The following is a 17,073-nucleotide window of genomic DNA, read 5'->3' as shown; positions in this document are numbered from 1 at the left end:
TTCATGTTTTGAAAGCATTGCATTACAACTTCATTACCATTACCATCAAATATCTCTGTTTTTTATATAAAAATATATAATCATGTTATCATTCATACATTGATCTCCCATCTGATTTCTTATTCAATTCTTCAGAAATTTCAAGATCAAATGCTCTTTCAACTTTGGCAGTAGCTATTAAAGAGTTAATGCTAATGTAAAAAGCAAGTAAACTAGTGATACACCTTGCTAATGCCACCAGCATATTCAACTTTTATTTTCATCAAAAAAACTTAGTGGCTCCATCCTTGAGTGTTCTTTAAAGGGTTGGTTACGAAAACCGCTTGCATCTGTTCAAAAAGGGGATAGCCTAGATTAAGCAACCCAACAATATTCCTGATAAATTAGGAACAGATGCAACCTAAGAGAAAAAGGGATAGCCTAGATTAAGCAACCCAACAATATGCATGGCATATTGAGGAAGTGGGCAACAATGGCAAACGCATGAAGTCTGTCCCACATCAGAAGTGGGATTTCACTTATTTCATGGAATAATCTGAGGACCCCAGAATAATTAAAAAATGCATAAATAATCAACTGAGAGGGTAAGTTGCATGCCTAAGCAAAAGCAGCCTCGTGTGAGCTGTTTGCAATTGTCTTGTCCTACTTCAAAAGCTCTTCGTGTGAACGATCTGGAGCAAATAAATTTAAAAAAAAATAAAAATAAAAAGGAAAAGCGAAAAGCCGTCTTTTGCTTTGTTATTTTTGGTCTGTCTTGCTCTGATACAACGAATGGCAAAAAGATGAGGAATCAAATCAATGATGTTGTTTTGTTGGGAAGTTTCCTTTTTACCTTTGCGTTTGCGTTTGCATTGGTTAGAAGATGTCAAAAAGTACGGGCTTTTGATGATTAAAGCTAACTTTGCAACCTTATATAGCTAGCAGCTTACTGTTGTTTTGTTTTGCTGATTGAGAATATTTTCTGCAGTTGGATGCTGAGATATTTCTTCCCTTTAAACATCTTAATTTTAGTATAATTAGGGAGTATGACTCACTTGTGACAAAGTATATATATTTGTCGCGTGTTATATACGATGTGACATGTTTTTATTTCATTCCTTACTTAAGTTACGTGAAAAAAAGTACAATATTTTATTTTGCTCTTTATGTGAATCACGTGAGAAGTGAGATATAACGTAGAGGTATGGAGGACGTGTACACCTGGTCCAGGAATAAGTAAGCTTTCGGGTAATTATATGAAACATAAGGGACATGGATATAATTACACTATCCCTAGATCTGCAGCCTGACTATGATGGCTGTGTGCATGCAGCAGGATATGATAAAATTTTTACTTTTTCCATCTCTTCTTGACATATATAGCAGCTTTCGTAGAATCAAAATTCTTTATCTGAAATTTTGTACAACAATTTGGTAGTTGTCTGAAACTTAAACGTAGCCTGATTTGGAGGAGATTAATTCTTACATGTAATGAAGGATAAATCTCCATCACTCTATCTCTCGCTCATAAAGTCGCGTCATTCAATCTCACTCATCATACCACTGCTTTTAATTCGAGAAATATTCTTACTTGTAATGGGATGAACCTCCATCACCTTATCTCGCTCATTAAATGCGATGCGATATAATGAGTGAGACAAGATTAGTGATCCGTTACACTAAAATTTTTCTCTTAAATCTTGATATGAACAAATTCTGAACCGTTGGCCATTATATATTCTGGTTCAAAAGCAATCTGCAAGGTATGATTCGTGAGCTAGTAAACTAAATTTATTGGACAACTATTAATTAACCAAATCAAACCAAAGCAATTTTCTTCTTGAACTAAACTTTCATTAAAAAAAAACAAATCTCTTCACTAATTAATTCTAGACATTCCACCCCTTTCTGTACACAACTTAACCCAAATCCCTTCACCTGAAGACCACCCCTTTCTACCTGCACTCTTAAACGTGCCCTACTGGTTTTTCAAATCAAAAGAACTCCTCATGCTGCACATCAGGGGGAGCTTTGATCTTCATCTTCTGCAGGTGGAGTACTGATTGATCCACTACTCCTCCGCTGAGTCGCTTACGCGTCATGTGGGAAGATTAGGAGAAATTGATATCTCAACTTGCAGCCTCTGAGATGCTGTGTAATGAGGGCTGCCACGTTCTTGATGTTGCTGCTGTTCTTTGTCGGTATCCTCCTCTCTCACGTTTGTTATGCACCTGTTGAAAATGTTTGACATGATTAATTAGATAGTGGTTTTCACTTAATCAGTATATTAACAGCACAACTAATCCAAATTAATATTTATTTATTTATTGGTTCTTTCAATTATTTATTGATTATATTTGTTTATCCATTTAGCACAGTACTGAAGGAAGTTTCAAAGCATTTTATAATTTTGTTTATTTATTCATCTACTTAATGATTTAGGCCGTTACAGGAGGAAAACTCAATGCTCTTTCCCGATTTTATGCTGATATAACAAATCAAGGAATCTTCTTTGGTTATGAACTTGTCTAAATAATTATTTTTTTTACTAAAAACATGATTAATCAACAAAATGAGATTGACCACTTCAAGCACAATCAAAGGTCAGCTCAAAAGGAAGGAGCTTGCAGTTCAGTGCTTACGAGCGTTAACTCTAAATCTGAGATTTTGTGTTCGACTTCCGTTAAAAGGAAGGGGCTTAAGTTTAGTAATTAAGAGCGTTTGACCCTAAACTTGAAGTTTTGTGTTCAACTCCTAGTTGATTAAGAGATTCACCAATTGTGAAAGAGAATCTATTCGAAATGTGACAGAGGGATTAGATGTACGGACCTAATTAATAATCAAGGAGATAAATTTGTTAAATCAAATTTTAATTACCTGGACGTCCTTCTCCAGCAGCTCAGAAGTCTCAGATCTTCTGCCTGATGTCAGAAATTGCTTCTCTCTCATCACCCTCTCTACTTGTGGCTGCTGCTCTCCTTCCACATGATGATTGTTATTTCTCTTCACCTTCCCTTGTTTCTTTGCCCACAATCCCTTCATCACTTCTAAAAACCCAGATTTAATTAAACTCACAATTAAAAAGGATAAGTGAGTACAAAAATAAGAAGATTAAACCTAAAAAAGTGCGGGAATTTGAAGTAAGCTAGTTGGTTATGACAGCGTGCCACTTTAACTAAGGGTTACGGAAATTTGTCACCCTCAGCTCTAGTTGGTAAGGACAGTGTATCATAACCACAACCATAACCAATCCTCAGTTGCCGGCTTAGTTGGTCAAGGCCGTCCCGTTGATTAGAATAGTTTAGAATATCATTACGGAAATTGAGCAAAAGTGCAAACCTTGAGTGGCGATGAGCCTGTAAACTTTGCCAAGAACAAGAGATTCGGTTGGCCTGAGGAGCTTTATGCGCGTCACTCGAACCGAAGAAGCGGTATTCTTGTTGTCGTTTGGATTCGAATTCTTGTCTTTCTGGTCACCACCAGTGTCAGTGGTAGGATTGGAGGGACACAAGGTGGTGGAGATGAGAAGAGCAACATAGTGGCCAGGGTTCATCTTCATGATCTCACTTGCACTCACTTCCCCATAGAACTTCTCTTCCTTCCCACTTGGGTGTTGTACTACCAGTGTTGCTGCATCAATTGCCTGACAATTTCCCATTTCTCCCTCTCGTTCCTCTCTCTCTCTCTCTCTCTCTCTCTCTCTCTCTAGAGTGAAGTTGAAGAAAAGGGAAGGGAAGATAGGGGAAAGAGGAGGTGGTTTGAGCTCTACAACAAGCTCTTTATAGCCACCCACCAACATCCACTTACCATCCCTTGCATATCCTTGCTTATATTACTTCTGTAATTAAGGTCCAAAAGATAATTAAGGTCTGAATAGGGTTAGTTTAGTGATTTAGGTCCAATTTTCTATGACGTGGAGATATGTAATTGGGTGGCTGGACAAAAGAGAAGTTTGGACCCTACGAGGGTGGTTGCTTAATAGATGCTTTGAAAAAACAATTAGATGCTTAACAACTGCGACAAGTCGTCTAACGTTTGGGCGTTACTGCCACTTCACCAGATGAAAGAACAGCATCACAACATTATGTTTCTCCCACGCGTCTGTGTTGATAAAAATGCACGCAACAGTCAAAAAAATTCCTAGGTATTATCGATGCTACTAGATTGCATAAAAATTATCTACACTACTAGATTTTTATTGTTCAAGCCGAGAATGAAATAGTCATGCAAAAACTAAATATTATATTTTTGTTCATGAGGATCGATTTGTGTCGAGGCTTAGAATATTATGTTTTAGTTCCTTTTTCAACCAAAGAATATTATGCTTACGTTAATAACATTAATTGAAAGTTTGATTCTCACTTCCCAAATCTCGTTTCACTACATTATTGGTTTTGCTCTATATATTTACATTTTAGGATGATATTAGAGCTAGATTATAAAAACGATTTCATATGCTCTCGCGTCTTAGACCATCTCCAATGGTTGGTCTAAAAGCCAAATATTTTAGCCCAAAAAATTTAGCTTTTAGCCCATAAACAACTTTTCTACTCCAACCGTTCTAGGCCTAAAATTTTAGCCCGGGATTATTAAAGAATGAACTTAGACTATTTTTTTTCTTAAATTAAATTTTTAAAAAAAATTAATATGTAGACAATCGTATATTAATTTTATGAACATTTTAATCTAAAAAAATTTAAATTCCGATAAATATTGAAAAATCACTAAATTTTCCACAAAGCAAGCCTTCAATTTTTACCAATCTTTCAACCCTGGGCTAACTTTCAATTCACCAACCTTTCAACACCAAATTTTCAATTCACCAACCGTTCAACACCATCCCACCGGCCGCCATTGCAGTTTTCTTGAAACTTTGCAATGATTTTATCCCACAAACCTTATTTTGATTAGTGCCAACTGCGCACCATCTTCGCTAACAGAAACTCATGCCAAGTATAGAGCAACATCTTCCTCACAAGTCCAATTACGACCTCTAATATGCTCTCTTGCCATGTTGAACAATTTGGAAATGGAAAGAAATGGTAGAAAGATAAATTGGAAGAATTGTAAGAGAAATTTGAGTTTTGTGTGGATGTTTGAACAAATACATAGGTATTTATAGAGTTTTTGGGTGAATTTTGAGTTAAATAATTTTTTTAAAATTATTTTAGCCGTTAGATTTAAATTTGGGCCGTTAGATCTTTTTTTTTTTTACTATTAGATTTGATTATATTTGATCTCAGCTGTTGGATTCAATGTATTTTAAAATAACATATTTTAAAAAATCAAATTTGAATATGGACCGTTTGATCAACCAACGGTCCTTGAAAAGCAGCCATTGGATTGAAAATGTAGCCGTTAGAGGTGGTCTGGGTGGCCAACAAGCCGCTGACAGCGGGGCCCACCCTGTCGGAACGGATTGCATGCGATCCACGTGGGGCACGTTGGAGCGTGAACGGGCCGAGACTGGCCCAATGGCCAGCGAGTCCAGTCGCGCCGCCGGGGGGGGGGAATTCTGGGGGGTATCTGGCCCAACTTTAACATTTGGCATTTAGCCCAATGTTTTAGCATGGGTTGGAGATGGTTTTTTTTGGGGGGGGGGGGCGAATTTGGGGGGTAATTTAGCATTTAGCCCACCATTGGAGGTGGTCTTAGCGATGAAGAATAAAAAGATATTATTTTAGACCATGTTTGCTTACAGCAAATACGAATTAGAATCATTTTGACTTTCGAGTTTCTTGCATTTATTAAACTATGACTATGAAAATTATTTCACTTCTTAACTTTCTCACATGTAAACGCATATTGAATTGAAAAAAAAAAAATTGAGTTTACATTTTAAAATTTGTAATCAAATACCAAAAATCAAGAATTATATCAACTATAACCACCACGGGATGACCCAGTGGTTGCGGACAAATACTAGGCTCGTATTCCACACGACACGTCTTGAGTTTGATTCTTTTCACCGGTGAAAGATGGTGGCCAAGAAGAGGTTGAAATGCCTCTGTGGGTTTTTCCAGTCCCTGAAAAATGGACTGACGTGACGAAACCACCAATTGGTCTCCTTTTAAAAAATGAATTATATCAACTAGGTAGTAGGGATACTATCTTACCTCTCATATTTCTACATTTTCCAATTCCCTCTTCTCACAATTATGTTAAGTAAACATGTACTCTTATACCTTAATATCAAATTCAAAAGTAACTGACTATTCATTTGGTCACCTAATGGTCAAGAGAACATTCACATCGAATTTTTCTTCCTCAATAACTGAATATATATTTTTCCATTTTATTTTTATTTTTTACCGTTAAATCTTTACTTCATAACGAAGGCCTTAAATTGCAATCCACATATGGTTCCATCAGAAAACTAAGACCTACCAACATTGTGACTTTTCAATTCGAAAACGTATTGACAAATTTAAAAGCTACCAATAGCATGCCCCATATAAATTAATATAATTCTATAGGACCACAAATGAAAAAGACCCCATGAATATCAAAGAGCATCAAACAATAATAATAATAATTCATTTTATTATATTCCATTATTGCACGCCCTCATGCCTAGCGTGACACTGTACCAGAAGCCATTAGACCACCGGACCAGGACGCTGCCGTTTTGTTTCGCATTGCCCATCAAACGCGACCAAAAGAGAAGAAGAACAAAGCGTGAGAACTGTTTCCAGTTTCAGTTTTTAGGGTTTCGTACAAAACCTGGATAAAAACGTGAAGAAGCTTTGCGGTTTCTCTGAGGGAGGTGGTGTGGCCCCATAGGTCATGCTGCTGAAAGAGCTAGGATTCCCTCTCCTCCGATTAACCTCTCTTTTTCTCTCTCTTCTTATTTAAATGATCACGATTAAGTAACGTTAACATCTTGTGTCTTTATAAAGAGAGAAAGACAAAGAGAAAAATGATAAAGGACGGAAGAGAGAAGGGAGGAGTTTGGATGGAAGACAATCTTACGATCCCATGTTATTTGGATTCACAGTTTGACAAGTCTCAGCTTTAGACACGTGACATAAGTACGTGTCGCATGCATGTGAGCGGATCGGGGCTTCGGTCGCTGTGATTTACCGTTTACGTTACAAAAGGACTTCCCTTAAGTGGTAGCCAAAGCTCTGGCTTCTGGCTTTCTGCTTCTGCTTTTTTTATTTTCTTTCCATGGCGGCCAACCAAAGCAACATCTTCAGATTAGAAAAACAATCTCCTGCGCATGCTCATCTTCTGCCATGTTTATTTGCTTAAACTAGGGAAGTCAGAAAGAGTGGCGATAAAGAACTCGAGTAGGTAAATCCTAACATATAACTATACATCTCAGTATTTATCGTGGAGTTTAGTGTATGTCATACATTGTTATATGATAAAAATTCTTAAGATAATGTATATTCCCCAAGTATAAATTAAGAATTTGTAATGCTGGAAATGTCTTAGTTTCACGTGTGTTAGTAAACGTAGAGAAAGTAAACATAGAAAATATCAGAAACCGAAATAGTTGGAATATTTATTTCAACTATTTTTAAGTACATAAACATGTCATTTTTACAGATTGATCAATACCTCTTGTTTTTATATCAATAGTAAGGAGGGATCAAAACTTAGGAAGAGACTCCGAGACACTTTCATTTCCAATAAAACATTATTAAAAATTCAAACTTTAAACATTTCAAGAACGAGCCTCAAAGGGATGATGCTAAGAGACCATCTAAGACCATATGATGTGGTAGTTAATGGTTGGGTTTTTTGTTTAAATCATTAAGAAGGTATCCAACCATCATCCGTCACATTATATGATCTACTAAATATGATCTCCCTAACATTTTTCATCTAGAAATAGCATGTAATACAATGCATTCGTTCTCTTCATTATTTTCTAATAAGATTTTGACAAGCATTATTTGAAGCTTTTAGGATTTAGAGGTAACCACTGTGTCATATGATTGCTTAGGGGAAATAATTGTGTTTCAAAATACCTCGCCATGCTTGACCAATTGCCATGATATTGCAATGGGGTCGGGACCACTGTAAGGTTCCATGCTCGGTTGTTGATAGGAGCAAACAATAGTCATACTACAAGATCAAGGAAAAGTGGAACCACCACTCTATCTGATTTTTCTGTCTCTGAAATATGGCTAGCAATTGATATGGTGTCTCCGATTCTGCCTTAAAAATGATTTTTGTATCAACTTTAGTCTTACAAATTAATCACCAAAATCCTATATTATTTTAAATTAATATTATTTTTAGTTGCAAATAATTTTTACGCAAGATAATGTTTTTGTTTCTCGGAAGGAAGTTATAAGAACGGATATTAGATCCCACATCGTCCAGGGGAAATGATCCTCTATGCTTTATATGTACTCTCATCCTTATAGCACAAGGCCTTTTGGGAATTCACTAGGCTTCGGATTTTATTGGAACTCCGAAGTTAAGCGAGTTCAGGCAAGAGCAATTCCAGGATGGGTGACCCATTGAGAAGTTCTCGCGTGAGTTTCCATAAACAAAAACCATGAGGGCGTGGCCAGGGCCCAAAGCAGACAATATCGTGCTACGGCAGAGCCGAGACTGGGATGTGACAACGGAAATATAAAAATAAGTGTTTTATCACTAAAATTTTTGCTAATTTGGCTTCACATCAGTATTAATTAATGGGGGCATATTCTTGACACTATTTTTTTTATACAATTTTTTACATCTATTATTGTGGAGTCCACTTCCTAATATATTTTAACAATCCAGATGTCTATCTTTTAAAACGTCATTCAAAGATTATCCTTACAAAAAATTAAACAAATCCAAAACTATTAATACATTTTCATTTGTACGGAAGGAAATTGACGAATGTGGTTATACAAAGGAACCTGAAGCCTTAATTCAACGGTCATATATAGTTTCAAATTTAGGTGATTTTTGGTAGACATGATCTTTGAAAGAAAATCTAAAAAATAAACAATTTTGATCATTGAAATACATATTAAGTAGACCTCACAAAAACTTGTGTAAAAAGAGCGATGTCACATAACTGCCCCTTAGTTAATATATATCAAATTGCAATGGCTAGATTTGTACACATATTTTGACTATTTTATGATAATCGAATGCAATGCCTAGATTTTTACACATATTCAAGTCCATAGCAGTAGGAAATATATAAAAATCGGTTATTGGTGTAAATTACTCTTTGCACTTTCTTGTTTTACATTTGTGCACATGCTTGGCCAATCTCATGTGAAATCAAGATGATATCACGTGACAAATTGTACATTTCAAAATCTTGAAATACTACACATGACAAGAGGAGGTATTCTGATTATGATTAACAAGCATATATTTAGTGGTAAAAGCTTGCAAATCCAGCAAGAAATTCATTAAAACTTCGACATCTACCTGGGAAAACCCACATTAGTATAGGTGCAATTGGAGGGGAGAAACAGTAATCATTCAGCATCATACAACTTTGACTCTTGTAACTAGATCTTAATCTCTCATAATTAACAAACTAAGATTATTGCTTAGCTTTAATCTTAGTTAAATCTCATACTAATGCAAAATTTTCATCAAGTTGGTTCTTCTGTGTCCTAGATCGTAAACATTATATGAAAGATACTGATCAACATATTATAACCAAACCAAACCAAATCCATATATATAATATATACATATACACACACAAAGAAAGAAAAGTAACAACTGGACTGGGAAAGTCAAAGTCGAAAAAATGATTCCTCACTTCTTTCTCTCATTTAAAACGAAAATATAACAGCTGTAACTAGATAATTTTTACTTCAATCCCTTGATATGCTTATGTTATCCATGCCAAAAACGAATGGATTGCAATCGACTTCCTCTCCCTTTTCATGAATTGAAGTGGGTTGATCGTGGATAGGAACAGTAACAATAGTGTTGGTCCCATTGCCATTCCCTTGGCATGCATTCGACGTCGTCTCTCTAATTGGACCTCCCACCAAACAGCAGCAGCTAGGAGATGAGTACTTTCTGGGAATTTTTGTATGATCCGACTTGTTTTTTGTTTCTTTCCCATTGTGTATTAATTTGTAGGTCCCTTGCATTGTCATTTCCATTAGGCAATAAAACGTTGGATTTCTATTAATTTCCCATACCAAACAGCAGATAGGATGTTGTGAGATTTGATTAATTTGCTGGTTTTTGTTTCTTCTGGTTTTTTGTACCCCTAACCTATGACCAAAAGCCAAGAAGATATGCTAATAAAATCCTCTCGCCTGTATTTTAAGTACATTTCTCTTTTCTTTTCTTTTTTTAAGATGAGTTTTGACGAAACGGAAATGTTGCTCCTTTGTGACTAAAAGTTTATGTGTTGAAATCATGAAAACAGTCTTTTCACAAAATAAGGATAAGGTTATGTACGACGTTGTTCCAACCCTTACAAAACGGAAAGTGTTGTTAGTTTGGAATATCCCCTCTTTTTTTTTTCTTTTTTGAATTATTAAAAATAAGTGCTTAAATTGGTGAAGTGATCTTCGAGTAAGACACGTCTCCTCTTTCTTCCGAACATAAGGATTTTTATCAAATTGAATTAGAGAACTTTAACAAAAAACTTCTAGTACTGTTCACTTTAACGAAAAATCAAATTTTTATACTAAAAAGTCAATCATGGTACTATTCACTTTATCCTTTATTTTACCCTTATCATTAAAACTCAAAGTTTTCAAACCATTTTCATTAGTTTTCCTATTGAATTATGGGCTGTCTAGTTTATCACCCTTAATCATCACCTTGGAAAATTTCTCCTACTTTTTGGGAGATTTTCAGATAATTTAGAATGATGCCAGCTTTGGTTCTCCATGTGAATAATTGTGAGTCGGATGTTAATTTGTTGGAGATCGACAGACTCAATCAACTGTTAAATGTTGATGCATTACAAGATGAGCGACTGAATCTAGTGCCCCTTGAGAATAATTAACACATTTTGAATTTCTTTTTAACCAGGTTGACTGTTTGTTTGTTCAATTAACCAATGGTCAAGTGGCAAGGATGAACATATGTAGTACAAGCTGGTAGGTTGGAATCAAAGAATCTCCCATCCAAGAGATACCTATGCTCTGATCTGCTTACTAATTGGAATGGGATTTCAGTGGGTCTGGTGTAATTGGGCTCTAAGAAATTGTCTGGATCAACCACACTACAGTGGGTCTCACCATATTTTGGGTCCATCAATAACATAGATCTCAATTGAATTCATTCCAAATCCAAAACTGATATATCCAAATGCTGCTCCAACTTGTTGGATGGACCACAAAATTTTTGTATGTTATGTTCTTTTCTTGGTCAAGAAAAGAAATAAGAACAATCTAAACTGCGAAAAGGGGAAATTGGTCTCGATTTTATTGAGAGGAGCACATTCGCTTTAGTTAATGTCGTTACGCCCCGTTTACAGTTCTATGGTACTAGTTAACTAGCCAACACATGCAAATGCAAGACATTGAATTTTCTTGGAAATGCAGAGTCATGAAAAATCAGTAGCATGTTTAAGATCTTTCAGCCAAATCAAAAGAAACTCTAATAAGTTCATCCAAATGGACTAGAGGACTATTTTCTGTGTATGACAATCATTAAAGCAAGGGAACTTTAACAAAAAGCTCCTAATACTGTTCACTTTAACCAAAAACCACATTTTTACATTAAAAAGTCAATCATGATACTATTCACTTTACCCTTTGTTTTGTCCTTATCGTTAAGACTCAAAATTTTCAAACTCTTTTCATTGGTTTTCCTTTAAAACAATGGATTGGTTAGTGTGCGTTTGCGAATTCAACGAACAAGGATCCAACGATCAAGAATCTCAACGTATTCACAAAAGCATACTAAAAAATCACTGACTTTAGACTCGCTTACGGAACATGGATATGTTAAGCGGGAACACTTTGGCAAGACCAAAATTTCCGAACGTGATCAAGGAAGTGTTGACATTCAGAGTGTGCCATCAAATTTCCAGATGTCTTTAGACAGTGAGTAGTAATATCAAACATATGAAAAAATGAAATAAAATTGGAGAGCACACAACTGCTTCAGTGCTAACTTTAATCGACACCCCCAGTTGGATTTACGAACTATAACAACATCCTATTTAGGGAAAGATAAATCTTATATATCAGCAAAGAAACGGAGGGATCACAGAAAAGTTATCGAGAACTTGGGATGGATATCAGTACACACCGTAACTCCGCTTCCCCTTTAAAAACTCCAAACCACAAGCTTCTTCATACAGATGGGAAGTACTTGTTTAGATTGAATGGCAGCGAATAAAACTCCTCACTCCTTGAATCCCCCTTGAAGGACCGGAACTTGTTCCACCACGTTTTACCTCGGTCTTTCTTAACTGAACTATCCTTTCGTTGCAGCGTGTTGTCCAAGAAATATGCGACACAGCCCGCGACAAAAGCTTCTGATTGTAGAGGGACATTGATCATATCATTGAACTGCCAAAAACAGGTGAGCATTTATGTTAGTGAAGATCATAACAAATAATTGCATGATTCAAGGAAATCTATACGGGTTTTTTACAATAATTGCATACCCATCTTCCTCCTGTGTGGACTGGACCATAACCGTTGATGGCGGTGTACTCATTAAAGTACTGTGGCACGGACAAGCCAATGAAGATAGAGAAGCCTAATATGAACTTTGTTCGGAAGGTGTTCAGGTTGCAGAACTGAAGAAAGCTAAGACCTCCGGCACCTGTGAATGCATGATTAAATGGAATAAATACATCATATAATAATCTGATATAAAAATGAATGAGCCATCTATGTCTGCTAGCACATGTCAAATGAGCTGGACATACCAACATACGCAAAGAACAGACAGTACAAAGCAGCGAAGATTGGCCCTGGAATCGACGCGAAGAGTGCTCCAAATTTGCCTGTACAATGATGAAATGTTGAGCAACAGAAACAAAACAGTCACAAATGGTTGCCACCATTACATAAATTATAATGTACAATCAAATCAGAATACCTCATACGTTAATAACTTACCCAGAATGGAGAAAAATATCATGAAACCAGCAGATATTTGCACAACCCTTCGACTGCCAACACGCGTCAACGCCAAAAGACCAGCATTTTCACTGTTCAGAGACAAAGGGAAATCTCAGAACTAAGGGAGAAACTGTCAATTTCACTTAATGAAGTAGGATGTTATACAGCATAAATGTTTACTATTGAGAGTCTTACACAGATACTGAAGATCCGGTCACAGTTCCAAACAAGCCCGAAACCAGAATGCCAACTCCCTAAGAAAAGCATTTACACAATTATTTACGCAAGAGTGCGAAGTGTTTTGGGAGAGCATGATCATTCGACAATTCAAAATGCACAACTGAATCCAATATGCAGGGAGAGAAAATACAACTGCATTATATTTTGCTCTTCAGTATAACGGAAAGATAGCATTGATAGATTGATGCACATTCAGGTTTGGAAGCATCACAGAAGTTTACGTCGAAGAAAATCGTAGAAAAATAAAATTCACACATAGATAAGATTTATACCTGCCAACCAATTCCACGACTCAGAATAGCAGGTGGCACTGGAGTTGCACTAGCAAATCTTGACACAGCGATGAAGGCACCAGTGGACTGTTTTATCAATTAATACAGAGTAATGAAGATTATGAATTTTGGCTTATCAACTAATATCAGTTTAAGAGAACAAGAAGGTAAGGAGCACAAACCTCAACAAGTGCAACTAAAGCCGCTGCCATCATAGCAAAGGCCTCACCAGCATCAAAGGAAGGTGCTCCCCATTGGAAGGGATATGGAACTCTAATCCTGCAAACCCCGATTCTAATAAGGATTCATTTCCAATAAATGTTGGTACCAATCAAAACGTAAGCCGTGCTAGTGACCAAATATTTACCATTTAACGAAGACAAATCAAGGATTTAAACTTCATAACATGTCTTAAATTCCTGTTAAAACTGTATTAAGAACACATTTCATACTAACCACGGAGCAGCATTTATAAGTCCAGCACGATCAGTACGGCAGCTTGCCTGTGTTTTTGGGCCAGTACCATCGTATGCTCCACCAACAGTGAGTAGGTGAGCATATATCCACACAATCACCACGGAAAATATGACAGCGAAACGATCAAATATAGGTTTTCCTCTGTGAATTATGTGGGGCATATACTGCATCAACATTGCAAAAACAATATTAGCCTTACAAGAATAATTTTCCCTAAGGTTACCAAGATAACAGCCACAAAGGCAGGAGACATAATAAGGATTCAAACACGTTTAAGGACCATCACCTGAGAAATAAATACTACAATGACAAGTTCTGGCAGTCCAATCTCCACACATTTGGCAAGCTAAATATCCAGGAGAAGCATTAAGAAATAATTGTCAGAATATTATTCACCATAATTATGCGCCCATACACATCTCAGAAGAACACTTACCACTGGAAAACCTAACTCGTAGAGTCCAAAACCAACCATTGCTACCAAAGGAACAACTGAAAGTGGGCTTAAAAACCTGAAGAAAATTTTTTTGTAGAGCTTTAATCACCATGACTTTTTAAGCTTAGCAAGAAAACTGAAATATTTCTGTATGAATCTCAAAAGTACTATACTAATTTTTCTAACAACCATAATTGAGTGCCACTTATTTAGGACCAACCTTACAACATTACGCCAAAGGCCACTGAAGCCTAAGACTATCTGAAGAGTTGAAGCAACAATAAGAGCACCCTGGATCGCCCGCATTGTCCTCTTAAATTTCTGAAATGAAAGACATTAAAACATAGTCACAAGCTGCAAGCCTACAGTCAAGTATCTGCAGATGAACATGAGAATTGTCGATATTTGAATGCATAAAACTCATCTTCCCCTTAAAATTTAGAAAACAATTACTGTTCTAGTAAGTAGTACATCAGCACTTAGTGTACGCCTTCCAGCAAGTTCATTTGACACATATCAAAAACAACTACGGTTACCTGATGAATCCTTTTGTTATGCACCAGGTGACAAACAATTAGGTTTATAAAATGACTTCAAAAGAAACGGGATGGACTTCAGAACAAACCTCTATAGGGTCTTGATTATCACTGAATCGACCAGCTAATATGATGGAAATTGTGGTCGGGACAAACGTATACGACCCTCCAATCACTGCTGGTAGTCTAGTCCCAAACAAAGTCTGTTTCAATGTGTTCAAACCAGCAACAAAAAGCAGGGTCTGGATCACCTTGGCCTTCTCTTCCTATAATAATAGCGAGAGACACGTTTATACATATATACAGTTGGTCGATTTTGAAGAAAAGTACAATATATGGCTTATGTCAATTAGAATTTGTGCAAAAAGTTCTTTGGATCTTACATTTCCTCCTCCCATCTGGGGAACAAGAGCACTGGGGATGAGAACTGAAGTTCCAAGCATCACAAGGTAGTGTTGAAAACCAAGGAGAATGGCATCGGCTGGACCAAAAATGAGCCGTGATTTTGTTAAATCATTTATGACTAACAAATGAAGTAATAACAGGATTTAAGAGTAATGACGTTCAACTGCACTGCAAAATTAAAATTACCCCATATCTGAAATGTGACATGTTCAATTTGAATTCCTTTAATTCCTTAACATATAAAGGCGGTAAAACAGGTAACCAAAGAGTAACGGAAATGCTTTGCCAAAGCCGAAAGAAGAAACGAGAAACCATAGCGGCCATGATAGAATTTTACAGGTAACCAATAAACAGAAATCGAAAGTCAAACTGATTCCCATCAAATTAGCATTCGGCACATAGCTTAGCTTCCGACTAATGAAAAACAAGATACCAGGTTCCCAAAAATAGTACTAACACTTAATCAGTAAAGCTACCCAAGCAAAGAATAGACAAATAAGCAATTAACAAAATATAGTAACGATTAAAACAAATCCATCCAGAAACGCAATTCCAAAAAGAAAAAGGAAAGAAGGGGAAGAAGAAAGAACGTAAATTTTTAAGAAAAACAAAAGCACATAGAATTTCGACTTTCCATTTCCTTTTCAAAAAGTGGTATCTACCAAAGAAAAAGCTACTTTCAACAATTAAAATACAGGAATCTCGTGCCCTAAATAAATAAATTAAAGAGTGGAATTATCTAACACAAGCTTCAGATATACCAAAAAGATCCAAAAGAATCACACTCAGAAACTAAAGATCCGCCATTTATCTTACAATATCATTAATACGTGAAAAACAGCTTAGAAATTTAGAATCCCAAATAGCAAAACAAGTAAAATAATTATTGAATGTAGGATTAGAGGCACTCACGCCATGGAGGTGGACTTGTAATGCAGTAAGAAATGTTGGGTAGCTGTTCTTTTGGTGGATGTGGTTGTGGCTCATCCACTTTTGTAGCTCCGCCGCCGCCTCCGCCTGCCATGATTCCTCCTCTGAACTTGCTTTATCTCACTAGAAAAACACCAGAAACACTATGAAAACCCAAATCTAAGCAAAAACCAGATCCCAAATCTAGCAAAAACCCCACTGAAGTGAGAAGAAACAGGGGGAACAGTCAGCAGGGTGATGATCCAAAAGATTGAACAAATCACATGCACAACTCACTAAACTACCAAATAATAGAGATGGGAACTGTGAAAATAATTAAAAATTAGAAAGCAGAGAGTGATGGTGTAACAAGAAGCTTGATGGAGTGTTCATAGAGGGAATAATAATTTGCACAAAGAAAATAATCGGGAAAAGCAGAAAGCCAAGCAGAAAAGCACCTTTTTTAAAACAGCAGCAACAAGCTGAAGCAAAAGCCAAAGTATATGGAAGTGGGAAGCTCTCCTCTGAAGTCAAAAATCCATGTACCCCACCACACACCTACAAGCTGTTAGCTCAGATGGGTGTAGAGAGAGAGTATATAGAGAGAGAGAGAGAGGAACAAATCCAAGTGTTTAGAGGAGCAAAAGCACAGTAAACCCAGTTAAGAGGGGAGGAGGTGAAGATAGAAGAGGAATGTGAAATGATGTACAAAAGGAAGTTGAGATTGAGGGCAGCAAAAATGGATTATTGTACTCTTCACTTTCTCTCTCTAGAATGTTAAAAAAGGGTTTCTC

The 17,073-nt window shown here is 36.5% G+C and overlaps 2 protein-coding genes across 2 annotated transcripts; both read right to left on the bottom strand.

The window, feature by feature from the left end:
• Nucleotides 1–1,752: 1,752 nt before the first annotated feature.
• Nucleotides 1,753–3,786, bottom strand: LOC125479815. The gene is made up of 3 exons (XM_048589855.1): nucleotides 3,319–3,786; nucleotides 2,857–3,026; nucleotides 1,753–2,210 (listed from the first exon to the last, which is right to left on the bottom strand). The coding sequence occupies exons 1-3, from the start codon at nucleotides 3,776–3,778 to the stop codon at nucleotides 2,109–2,111; spliced, it is 732 nt and encodes a 243-aa protein (XP_048445812.1). The 5' UTR covers nucleotides 3,779–3,786; the 3' UTR covers nucleotides 1,753–2,108.
• An 8,127-nt stretch (nucleotides 3,787–11,913) lies between these two features.
• Nucleotides 11,914–17,073, bottom strand: LOC125479810 (nucleobase-ascorbate transporter 6-like). The gene is made up of 15 exons (XM_048589850.1): nucleotides 16,738–17,073; nucleotides 16,283–16,423; nucleotides 15,349–15,446; nucleotides 15,055–15,231; nucleotides 14,650–14,750; nucleotides 14,430–14,505; nucleotides 14,280–14,339; nucleotides 13,973–14,157; nucleotides 13,699–13,795; nucleotides 13,517–13,603; nucleotides 13,200–13,258; nucleotides 13,002–13,093; nucleotides 12,809–12,886; nucleotides 12,542–12,702; nucleotides 11,914–12,443 (listed from the first exon to the last, which is right to left on the bottom strand). Exons 2-15 carry the CDS (start codon nucleotides 16,392–16,394, stop codon nucleotides 12,225–12,227), a joined length of 1,602 nt encoding a protein of 533 aa, XP_048445807.1. The 5' UTR covers nucleotides 16,395–16,423; nucleotides 16,738–17,073; the 3' UTR covers nucleotides 11,914–12,224.

The sequence above is a fragment of a genome, unplaced genomic scaffold, assembly GCF_019419815.1.
Source record: "Pyrus x bretschneideri cultivar Hongxiangsu unplaced genomic scaffold, Pyrus_bretschneideri_v1 Contig3, whole genome shotgun sequence".
Taxonomy (NCBI): Eukaryota; Viridiplantae; Streptophyta; class Magnoliopsida; order Rosales; family Rosaceae; genus Pyrus; species Pyrus x bretschneideri.
This window is presented reverse-complemented; position numbering and strand designations above follow the sequence as displayed.

Excerpts from the sequence above, each read along its gene's own strand:
- LOC125479810 (XM_048589850.1), bottom strand. The coding sequence starts at position 16,394 with ATGGCAGGCGGAGGCGGCGGCGGAGCTACAAAAGTGGATGAGCCACAA. Across the intron at positions 12,887-13,001 it reads GATATTTTTCTCCATTCTGG|GCAAATTTGGAGCACTCTTC; the intron begins GTAAGTTATTAA and ends ATCATTGTACAG. Across the intron at positions 12,444-12,541 it reads TCCACACAGGAGGAAGATGG|TTCAATGATATGATCAATGT; the intron begins GTATGCAATTAT and ends TGTTTTTGGCAG.
- LOC125479815 (XM_048589855.1), bottom strand. The coding sequence starts at position 3,778 with ATGTTGGTGGGTGGCTATAAAGAGCTTGTTGTAGAGCTCAAACCACCT. Across the intron at positions 3,027-3,318 it reads CAGGCTCATCGCCACTCAAG|AAGTGATGAAGGGATTGTGG; the intron begins GTTTGCACTTTT and ends CTGGGTTTTTAG. Across the intron at positions 2,211-2,856 it reads TGCTGGAGAAGGACGTCCAG|GTGCATAACAAACGTGAGAG; the intron begins GTAATTAAAATT and ends CATTTTCAACAG.